At 37.9% G+C, this 12170-nt stretch overlaps 1 protein-coding gene across 6 annotated transcripts in view; it reads right to left on the bottom strand.

Annotated features, from left to right (window-relative positions):
- Positions 1-12170, bottom strand: part of LOC139992028 (uncharacterized) — a 513816-nt gene that overhangs the window by 21846 nt on the left and 479800 nt on the right. For 5 of the 6 annotated variants that reach the window (XM_072012473.1, XM_074111957.1, XM_072012477.1 and 2 more), the window contains 4 exons: positions 4679-4950; positions 4272-4580; positions 1362-2889; positions 420-523 (listed from right to left, as the gene is read on the bottom strand). In XM_072012473.1, the coding sequence (XP_071868574.1) occupies positions 420-523; positions 1362-2889; positions 4272-4580; positions 4679-4950 (2213 nt within the window). The remainder of the gene's footprint in view (positions 1-419; positions 524-1361; positions 2890-4271; positions 4581-4678; positions 4951-12170) is intronic. The other variant, XM_074111956.1, reaches the window with a different exon arrangement.

The raw sequence follows: 12170 nt of genomic DNA, 5'->3' as shown, positions 1-12170 counted from the left end.
ACGATCGGACGTTCAATTTGATATAATTTCGGGCTATATGTAATTAACGAGAAACTTGAAAACGAAGGAAAATATAAAGTATGGAATATAGACAATGAGAATGATATCGTATGTACATAGAACATAGCAGAGACAGAATAGCATAGATCGAGCTCAAGGGAAAGATGTAATTTTTTAATAATCGTGGATATGTCATGTATTTTGTATAAACAACCCCAGTGGATAAAATTACGAAATGTATGCAATATGTGAAAATTAGACACTGGTTATATACAATTTTTTTAACCGTTTTGTTTGCAACTACAATAATACATTGCTCAAAAATTGTATCAAGAGAAAAAGAAAAGCGAAAAGGGATGGTATAGGAATTTTAGGGATAGTGGAAATGGAATAAAGGAATTAAACTGAAAGAATCGTACATGAATATTTCCTTTGCACATGTGCAGCAGATGAAGCGCGTATTCTTTGTTCCTTCCTCCACCTGGTACCGCAGCGCAGCATGCAAATTGTAGGTACATTTCCACTGCAAAAACAAAAGTTTTTTGCTTCAGATACAAATTCGTTCGCGCGGAAACAACGCATTCTCTGGCGTGAAAGCGTAAACTAAATGTAATTTGTATATCTGTAGCGTGACGATATTGCAAACGTTTTACGTATTATTCTCGTCTATTTTATTACAATCTACGTTTATGGATAAAGTAATCTACTTATTCTTTTAATGTATTCTCTGCGATGCCATATAGAAACATCGGGAAACATTAATCAACGAATATCGATTATTTGTTTCGAGTTAACTTTATGGAAAATAATAATTATTACAACTGCGTTTCTTACGAAATTATTGCGTATGTAATGCGCGGTTGTATAATCACATCCTATATACAAAATGATACTTTTCATGAGAGATACACTGTACGATCATTCACATAACCATCGTTTATATAACCAGTACCTTCTTAATTCAAGAATGTATATATACAAGCCAGAGATAGTATTGTTCACTGACATTACGCCTCTAATACAAACGAGAGACTCGGAGGAAAGAAGGTACAAAAATCTTCAATTTGAGAAACCGTGGATCATATAGAGCTTAATTAAAAAAGGATCAAAACATTTTTACATATGTACACATATTCGTAAAAGCTTGGAAATCCCCAATAAAGTTCTCTAGCTAAATACCTATGATTGTAGATATTATTTCTTATATCCATTTCGTCAAAAAAAAAAAAAAAAAAAAAAAAAAAGAAGAAGAGGAAAAGACATTTATCCCATTTCTCTCTCATAAAAAAAAAAAAACTCTCAATAAACCCAAGTCTCTCATAAACCAAATCCAATATCTTTTAAAAGCCGCAATTACTTACGTTCATTATCTGTCAGCACGTTATTTATACCAGGATCCCAGAGCAGATGATCAGCCTCGGGCTCGCCCTTTCCTCTATCCCCGTCACTCCCAACCGGCGGTATCGTCGCTTGGTACCTCGTCCCGATATTAATTCTCGGCGGAGGTCCATCGTTCCCTTGCGAATCATCCGAACTGAAGTCAGAATCCCTTTCATACTGATGCAGCCTGGCGTACAGTCCAGGTCCAGGTCTAGAAGGATCCAAAATCGGTGGAGGCGTGTAGCTACTATCCCAATGTCGATCGCAGGCCTTCCTCAATCTCGACGGATACGAATGTGACGCATTCGCGTACAATCCTCCATCCATACGAGGCCTTTTTCTGCACTGCGTAACAGGGCTGTCAGTTGGTACGTTGCTAGGAGTAAGGAAAACATCCTCGTCCAGAAGCTCTTTCTTGATCTGCTCCACCGGAATAGGCAAGTTTCCACTGACCGTTTTCTGTCTCATATTATTATTCTTAGCCACATTCGTCTGTATAAGAAATTTCGTCGGATTCACCACTTGCTGTTGATTGAACTGGCCAGCGTTGTACTGATGGTTGGTCTGCACGTTTAGGCCGAGATTCACAGTGACAGGTTCCATCTTCGGAGTCGTCAGCCGCATCTCTTTCTTGAAAGTCAACGCCGGGCTCAGAGAGCTCGTCTGCACCAGCACGTTCGTCTTTTGCAGCCCAGCCGTCTGAATCAGCTTGAACTCCCCGTTGTTATCTACCACGATACCAGCTAGGCTACCATTACCCAGCCCGAAGTCGATCAAGTTTTGGCTGGTGATGAACTTGTACGATTGAAACTCGAATCGCCTACGGCTGGCTGTCGTGAAATCCTTCGGAGTGGACGACAGTAGTGGGTCCTCCGAGTTGGGCATCATCTGATTCTGGAGAACGTGATGTGGCGACACAGGGAAGCTGGTGCCCGTGAACGACACTGGTCTTGGTGACGAGACCGAAGACGGCGGTAACGAGGACAGTGGCGACGGTGCTGGGGTCGCCGACAAAGGGCTTGGCAGTGGAGAATGCGGATTCGGTGAACCGGATCCGTATAGATCAGCGTCTGCTTCGGATTCAGCTGGCAATACTTCGCTCAGAGCTTCCTCCACCGCCGCCGCGGAGGACATCGTGGTCGCGTAAAAAGCCGCTGATAAAGGTGACGATACTTGTCTCACGCTCTCCGGGTCCTCTTGAGGACTCAATAGAGGGAAGCTTCCGGTTAAAAGGCCTTCTTGGCTCGCTGGTGGTGTTGGATATGTGAAACTTGGACTGTCGTGTCTCGTTAAAGGCGATGGCAGGGGAGACTGGGTTGGTAACGTGTGCGGGCTTTCTGTATATTGGGCACCGTAAGTACTGAATTCGGCTAGCGAGTCTGGTAACGGCGAGTTGACCAGTGCTTGTAAGTCGGGATTCACCGTGTGCTGAGATGGGTATCGGTCCTCCAGGGTGATGTCTTGTAACTGCTCGGCAGATTGTTCTTGTAACAGGTTAGTTGTCTGAAACTGAATGGTTTGATTTTTCTTTGTTTATTCAGTATACTAGAATTATTAGTAATTTGTTAGACGGTTACTATACGATGACACGATTTTCTGATTGCTCTCAAATTTCGTATTGCTATTCGTGTTTAATATTACCTAGAGTGTATTGAAATAATTTCATAAATATCCGCCGAAACATTTAAATCGATCAAACCCATAAACTATAGAAATTCTTATTCAAAAAGTAACATTGTCCCAAGTTCCATCTAGGACACCAATCCTCGTTCTAGAAATTCTCGTCAAAAATTGAATTTTCCAAAGGATAGGGGATGAAAAATTCGCGGAATAAAAGCGTTCCAATGGCACGTCAATGAACGCAGCTATTACGGTGGAATTTCATAGGTCAGACGTTAATGAGTCTTCTCGACGACGAGAGAAACACGACGAAGAGAGAGAAAGGGAGAGCGTGCAAGATATCCGATGGATAGGTGGAGGACACAGACGGAAACGGTGCTTTCCAAACGGCACAAAGCATCGTCGACGTCATCGTCGGTGCAGTTGGTGCCAACTACTTAGATAATTCGCCTTATTAAATTCTGCGCCTGGAGAGAGATGCGGCCCCTTGCCCCGTCGCGTAATTGAAACTAAAGCGTCTTCGATGCTTGACACGGAACGAAGAACGGGGTGCCAGGTGTAATTAGCCCATCAAAGGATCTTGGATATATTCTGTTTTGACACAAGTGACGAAAACGCGGATTCTCATATCCGTTCGCGCGTCGTCGCTTTTAGCAATCTTCTTGCTATGTACTTTTCGGTGGATGGCAATTGCGAGGCGAAAGTCGTGCGTGTGAAGCATTTGGGGAAGAACGGACGAAGACGTGTGCATAATAATAGAGTTATTATTTTGAGTGTGTCTGTGGAGAATAACCGAACTGTTTATTGGAAAATTTGAGGCTTATTTTGGAAGTTTACTATGGAAATGTAATAGCAACTGAATGTTTTAATTATCGAGTTAGGTATCATCGAATTCAACAAAGGTGAATTTTGTTATGTGATTTTTGAACTTTGGATCATGATTCTAGTTTATAAAAATGGCTCACTATGTTTATAATCTTATTAAACAGCTACAGATTGATTGTACAAATATAGTCTTCTTAGAGTATCATTTTTCTACAGACAAATTTTACTTATCGAAATGCCATAAAGGAAAAGAAGTCAATACTTTATAGGCGAGCAGAAACATTCAAGAAACTTTTACTTTTACATAAATTTGATAAATTATCACCGATTGATTCATCGCCTGATCATACGACAGAGGTCAGAAATACAGAGAATAACAAGAGACAAGATCAGATAATAGAAACAAACTAGAGAGAGAAAAAAAGAAAAAGAAAACAATCGCTCACCTGAAGAGAATCCAATTGTGTTGCATGAAGCAGGACGCTGTCAGGAACTGCGGTGACTTGCTGGAACACCTCATCTTGAAGACTTGGGCTAAAATAACCACCGTCTTCGGAATAACCTGTCATTGAGAAACTGTCTGTAACTGTAGGCTGAGCTTGAGGTTGATTATTTTGCTGCTGTGCCTGTTGCTTCTGCTGCTGCTGTTGCTGCTGCTGCGCATTGGTGATCGATTGAACCGATGTTTGATACGTCAGGTGCAATCTCTGCCCGGGATCGGAAGTCGTCCTCTTCACAGCCATTTTGGTAGTGCCCTGGAAGATTGAAGATTTCTGCTTATAAAATCAAAATAAGACACTTAGGAATGATATAAAAACGTAGGCAAATCTTGAATCAAAGAACAGAAGTGCACCTTCAAGATCATGTCGGCCAGCACCTGCGCCTGAGCCTGTGTTTGTGCTTCCTGCATTTGCTTCTGTACGGTGACGTGTCCGCAAACCGTGACATTGGGCTGCCGGAAGTGCTCGCCATCCGAAAGTCTGCGGACCTTTTCCGCAGAGGCCAAAGGAGGCGGTGCTGGTACCGCGAAGTTCGTTTTACCGGAAATCTGCGACGTACTGTCGGTTTGCGTGGTAAAAACCGTTGCATTCGTACGAAGCTGTTGATTTGTGCTCGTATCTGCTGCTGAAATATGAAAGAATATTTTCTTGAAACAACTGTTCGCTTTATTTCTGTGTATTTGAGGCAATAATTTTTGTAAGAGATTTCCTTTCTACGATATGAGATTTGTTGTGAGAAATGTTAGCAGATTAAGCGATAATAACATATATATCCTGTATTTCTAAAATATTTTCATATGTTTCGACTATTTTATAATACGATGTTTGCTTTATTTATATCGTTTTCAATATTATATCTTTTACATTTATTTAATACGAAAGTGCAGGAATATTAAATACAAAAATTGAATATTACTTTTTCTTCGTATTTTCAGCGATAGATTAAAATCTCCGATAATTCGTTATTTGATGTATTAAATTATTACGAATGGTTATTAGTCGAACTGATACCATATGGATTGTATCGAATTTCCTAACGTTTATTCGTATTACATAAATACAGCTTTTGTTCTGCAATCAAATTTCTCCGGTATTTCTTTTTCTCATATTACACGTGACTTGACTCTAATATCATTGAAACTTAAACTTACCAACTTATAAATGAAGAGTATACGATGTATTTAAATTAGTTCGATGATTATATGTATTTCGAATCGAGATACACGAAGGACTAAAAGGAATTAAAATGTCTATCGTAGTACGAATATTAATCTTATTTGGATGCAGTTAACGGAATAAGATTGAGAAACCCTCTGGGAAACCTTTAGTCTGCTTTCTAGTTATCATTAAACGATACTTCGATAAATTCCAATTGAAATAAACCGAATTATTCACTTTATCATTGCAGTTTAATTTCCCGGAGATCGGCGTGTGTGTTTGCGTGTAACTTGCGTGAATTTTCGTCGATAAAACGTGGGATCACGGCGCATGCTTCTCGAAACGGAACTGTACCCCGTCGATTCTACGAACGAACATATTTTATTAGTTAATTGAAGTACCTTGCGGACTGTACTGTGCACGGGTCTTAAAATTAATATCAACTCGTTTCTAATTAAATATATTTTTAACGATGAAAATACTAAGTATCGACCATCAATTTGGAATTATTAATAGAAAATATTCCTGCCAGTAGAGCATTTAAGCACGGCAACCTTATAACTGTGTTGGAATGTAGTTTGTAAACGATTCAGCGATATCAAAGTATTTTTATCTAATTTTCTAGTACGACGTTTACTCTGAAAATTATATGAAAATTATCATACTAAATATTTTCTGTGATGACACATAACAGAGTGACGATCGATATCAAAAAGAAATATATTAAAATCAATTAAAACTTTCCAAGTTAAACCATATTACAGACCTATACACAAAAAGTATCGTTTGTAAGTAGAATATACCAATATATAATCTGCCAGCAGACAACGGACGCTACAAACACGAAAAGGCATACAATTTTACATAAATAACGGCTTAACAAGAGACAAGTCCAATGACGTTCTTCGAGCACGGCTTCTTCTTTGCCGAGATCTTTTTAAACGACTAATTGAAGAAACGAGAAGGGAGAAAATGAGGGAAGAAGATCAGTGAATGCAGCGGAACGATCCGTTCTGCCTGGCTCGTCTCAGCCGTACATATTCTCTCTTATAATGACGTTAATATGAATTAATCGTACTACCAGTTAAGCGAACGCACTTTGTAAGAGCGTTTCAGTTTATGGGGAATAAATTATAAGATCTGTGATCTTCTTAAACGAGCGCCGATTCCGTCCATTTGTGCGTTCTTTAATTCGCCTTTTCACGACCGTACAAGCCGGAAAAGGGAATAATCTTTCGACGAAGGGAAATGGTTTTATTAACGTGTCTCTGTCAAAGAACGGGACGCTCGTATTTATCTGGAACTCGAAAACATTTCGCCATTTCCAAGTAGATAGAACACATATGTAGAGATATATATTTTTTAAGAAATTTTTACTTTTCAAAGCATTAAGTAGAAAAGATTCTTGTAATGTAAAAGTACACTTTAATTTGCGTTTGTTAATTCTTCGTTGGTTACACCGAAACGAACGTACTAATATGATTTTGTCGTTTTTTCCGTGTGGAATATCGTTTAATATTTATTGGCAAATTCGATGCGAATGATTAAAAGCATATAAACTCTGAAATTATTCGGCAATCAAAAACCCGTGATCGGTACACGCATACTTTAATAATGAATTGAACGCATAATAGCGAAAATGAATAAGATATTCCAACAAATCGGCAGGAAAAACAAAGTGAAAAGAGGGAAGTTTCATATTTTACGAACAATACGTTGCTCGAAAGTATTAACTTCTCTACGTGTATATATTTATATTTTTGAAGTATATGCAAAACGTGGTACTTAATAATCACATAATCCATATTTAAAATATGTATTCGTATAAATACTATTTTTTTATTTCTGAAAAAATAAAAATTCGAAATGAAATTCATTTATCTACGGAGGACTTATTCAGTAGAGTATTCCACTGAACGGCCAGCCAATTAGAAGTAGAAATCTCGTTACGAAGCGTATTTCTTTAATAGAAAATATATCGTCTTTTTAAACAAATTTATATACGAGCCTACCAATGCTCGAAAAGGATCGAGGCACTCGCTCGTTCATTGCAGGATGTAATTTAATTAGAAAATTATAGATAATGAACCAGATTTTTATTAATACAGTCATATATAGTGCGATTGAAAATTGATTATCAAAAAGAAATATATAATAACAAAATTGAATCTTTTGGATATCAAACATTGCTCAAATTATGAATTTACATAAATCAACGTTATAGCCATCAAAGTCACGCTAGGGAAGGTTCGGTATATAGGTTACTTAATCGTGTCATGCTAATTCTAATTACGGTTATTTCATCATCATCTGTCATCAACACCGATAAACTATATATTATCTACTATCTAGTTGCCACAGTACATATGTATATTTCCTAATTAGAACAATATGTATTGCCATAATTTTGATCAAAATATTCTATCGCGTGAGAGTTGATAGCAAAATTAGAATCTTGCAATTGTTAACAATCCATTCGTAAACAATCCAATTTCGTCAAACGTATAACAATACGTATCAAAATACATGGAAAACGCTATAAACAACCTAATTTCTAGATACTCGTACCCGATAGGGCACCTGTATAAAATCGATCAGTAGAATACGCGAGCGTATGATCAGACGTTGCACATAAACAACCTCTACGAGTAATGAATTAACAGGAAACAATTTTCCCGTTGTAATACCGTAGGTTTTCCATCAATTGCTCGAGTGCGATCAGCATTGACAGCCGATGCATCCGCGGAGACACGACGCGGGGCTCGTTGAAAAATACATTTCGAGACGAGGAACGTCGTTTACGACAGCAACGAAACCCGACAGATATAAATGCGCGCATATCCTGGCCGAGGCGCGAGAAGGAAATGGGATACGTCGAGAGTGTGCAGTTGTGTATGGCGAGAGGAAACTTTTCTACGACGATATTCCATGAATATTTGGCCCTCGTTCTGGCTACGAGCCCGTGAGTTTCACTTCCTCTCGGTTTTTTACCTTACGTTATACACCAGAAACCGCGAGTTGCTCGACGTTTTTGCTCATTGTCGACACGGCCCACGCGGCCAATAAATCAACCGGAAGAAATTAATATCCGTCTTTGACTATTGCTTTTCTTCCCTCTGGGGGTAAATTGAAATCGTTGTAAACGCTTTTGTTCGACCAATGGAGATGGAAATTGTAGCGACGGCGATCGATCTCCGTGCAATTTGTCGTGCGTAGTACCCATAACATTTCGACGAAATTTTCTAGCTCTTTTTTCTATTTTCTTTCGCTACCTTTACTCCACGGGGAAACGCTGAATTATGTGGCGCAATGAAACGACGCTAAATTACTCTTAAACGAGGAAATAATAAAAACCAGGTACCAAATTACATTTGAAAAATAATATTACAATCGAAACTAAATTCTAATTAAAAAAGATGATATTCCAATCGAAGAATACGTAATTGTTACTTTTAAATGCGAAACATTTTTTGCATTTTAACGAACGTTTGCACAAACGTGCATATAGATTCAGAATAAAGCTTACAGGGCCAGCCGATCGATAAATCAATGTTTCATATTAACCCGCCGAAATTCACGCAGTGCTCGACGATGGAGCCTCGTTACATTTTTCAGTCGGCGCTTCTACGCATAACGTTATGTGGACCGCAAATCCATTTGATGGCCGCGCATTTGTACGGTCACGTAACGACGTAAATCCGCGCGGGCGAAACCGCCGGGGATTTTTGCAAATTGCCAATCATTGATCGCGGTAAAAGCAGATTGTTCGCAGTCCAAGGGGCCCTTCGATGTTGTTTTTACTTCTCCGCGAGGAAATCGTTGCGGCTTTCGTTATATCGGAGGAAAGCGCGCGGAAAAGTCGAGTGGTCGATATTTTTTCAAGGTCTTCGCACGGGAAACCTCGATGGTTGAAGTAAAAGAGTAAATCGTGGCGATCGAACGTTCAAAAATAAACGTAATAAAATTGTAAATAAGCAAATGGAAACGATTTAAATTGGGCCGATTGGAAAGTATTTGTTTATTTCTTCTTTCTTTGTATTCATTTAATTCGCAGGTTTTTATCGAACGATATATTTGACGCCGCGTTACCCGTATTTTTATTTCCTAGCAAAGCATATTTACTGTTTTAAATCATTAACTCTGGAATATCACAAGAAATTATAGCTTCTCGTTATTTATGATTTTGATTAAAAATAAATAGATACAAAATATATATGAAATTTTCATGATTTATCGTCCGTTTTTATGTCGTTTCTAAAACTAACAGAAAATCCATAAAAATGTATTCTTATACCTTTTGCGTGTGATTTTCAATTAACGAGGAGTAGTCGTGATACGAGAAATTATTGTTGACAAAACGCTCAAAACGAGGCATAACTTGGAAGTAATATCGACACGATAATTCTTCAAGTAGAAACGACGATTTACACAGAATTTGCTGGGGATCCTGGCGGACTACGAGCCACTGCTGACGATGCATAACTCGATGCTGGGTGCATCGCTGCAATTCAATGGAAAGTACGATAAGATGACGGCGCTGGTTATGGGAAGCCGGTAAAATATCGTGGTTATCTGCTGATCGTTGCGAAAGTTTGGCAAATGGATAGAAAATATGTGCTATAAGAGATAATTTCAAACGTTTTCGACAGTACGACGCATAATATCGTCAATAAATGTGAGAAATAATTATCTTTTCAAGCCTTGACAAATAATTAATCAAATAATTATCTCCAACCTTGACAAACTCGTTGCTATAGCGATTAAAGAATAAAAATACTATTCTCAGAAAATCTGATCATAGAATTATAGTTTATAGAAGGAAAAGAAGACTATGAAAGACTATAAATGTGTTCATTTCGAGCACGTATAGAAAATAAAATTAAATAAAGAAATAAATCGTTCGAGCTGTAATGTTACATTCGAGCGAATTATTTTTAATGAATGAACAGCCCCATGACCGATGTTTCATGGATTTTAAGTATTTACGCTGGCATTATCGTTGCAAATTGTTTTAAAATTCGCATCATTTCTGTTATTACGTTATTACGAGCGTCATGCTTCGGCGCGTTCGCACGCCTGTGATCACTTATTCATTTACAATCAATTTATCTGCTTATGAATGTTTTGTTCGGTGAATACGTAGTTCCCCTAAATACGCAATGAATATTTATATCGTGTTTGCCGCAACGCGTGCCGTGTTTTCATCAAAGAACTCGCGTTCCTAACCGAACGATTTTTTCCTTCCCCTTTTTTCTCCTTGCGATTATTAAAATGAATAATCGTGTGGCGTAGAAACGAACAGTTAGGAAAAAGGCTACGCGTGCGCTAAGCGAAGAGCGATAGCTTTGAAGTGGAATAACAGCTTCATTGAAACGGAAATTCTATCCGTAACGTGGAATTTTCAACGTGTAGTGGAATAAATTATATTTTGACGTGCAATTGTTTTTCCTGTCAGACGTACGCATACCGGTTAAATTAAAAAGCAGCAAAACAAGGGGAAATGTCGTTTTTAGGCACCGTTTTAATTAACGCGGAATTGTAAATTTATAGATCAAGCGAATCTTTTTACACAGAAAGGAAATAATTATGCGAATATTAATGATAATATAACGGGAGACGGAAAGGTATTTAATATAACTCGAATAATATATACATGCGATAGTACTAATTGAAAGAACGTAAAAATTAATATTGGTCATTCTAGAACTGTATCTTATTTTTTTAAATTAAAATTGTCAATTTTTTCAAGAAATCGTATCCGATTATCGTCGTCTAGCGTAAATCGAAAGAACGAGTAGAATGCATCCGAAAGTTGTCAGACATTAGAAACGATACGAACGCAGGAAATAACAATCAATGGACGTTCAAATATATTAAAATTTACGAATAACTTCATAGAAACAATCTCTACTTCTTGGTTAAATAAAGAATTCCAGCTTTTATACCTAGAACTATCTATAAGTAGAATATATCAGGCTTCTATCAGACCATAAGCTGTAGTTCGATCATGAGATATTAATAACAGTTCACGAACATTAAGGACTTTTATACTAAAAAACACGTAAAATTTTCCAATATAATAACATTACAGTAGAGCCTGGATTTTACATGAAAAATATTTATCAACATATAGCATAAATAGGAAACATATCAAAGCAAAATATTTGAAAATTATTGTTCAACACAAAAAATGAACGTGCAACATATCTTCCAAGGAACATTCCGAAGAGTTTCAATGAATTTCGAAATATTTCGAAAGACCACAAATCAGATTTGAAAATCGTCGAATTGAATTCGCACGTCAACGAAGCGTTGTCACGATGTTCACTGTCGTTTCTCTTGAGATTCTGACCAAACACCGAGCCATTTCATCGTCGACAACTAACTCAACCAGAAACCATCCTCTAATTGCATCGATGCGTCGACGACGGACGACACGACGCGATGCGTCGTCAGCAAGCGAACAGCGTCGAACGGTCGATTCCACCAAATTATTTATCGACCGATTTCGTGGCCTGCCACTATAGACTCGATTGGTTGATTTTCCAAAAAATAAATGCCAACAATTCATTCTTTATCAATCCGATGATAAACCAATCATCGACGGACTTGTAAATTTATTTCAAAAATTAAGACGAGACACAGACACAGCTGACCAACCACTTTTCACATGTCTTTTGCGTTAAT

This window comes from Bombus fervidus, chromosome 11 (assembly GCF_041682495.2).
Source record: "Bombus fervidus isolate BK054 chromosome 11, iyBomFerv1, whole genome shotgun sequence".
NCBI classification, from domain to species: domain Eukaryota; kingdom Metazoa; phylum Arthropoda; class Insecta; order Hymenoptera; family Apidae; genus Bombus; species Bombus fervidus.
This window is presented reverse-complemented; position numbering and strand designations above follow the sequence as displayed.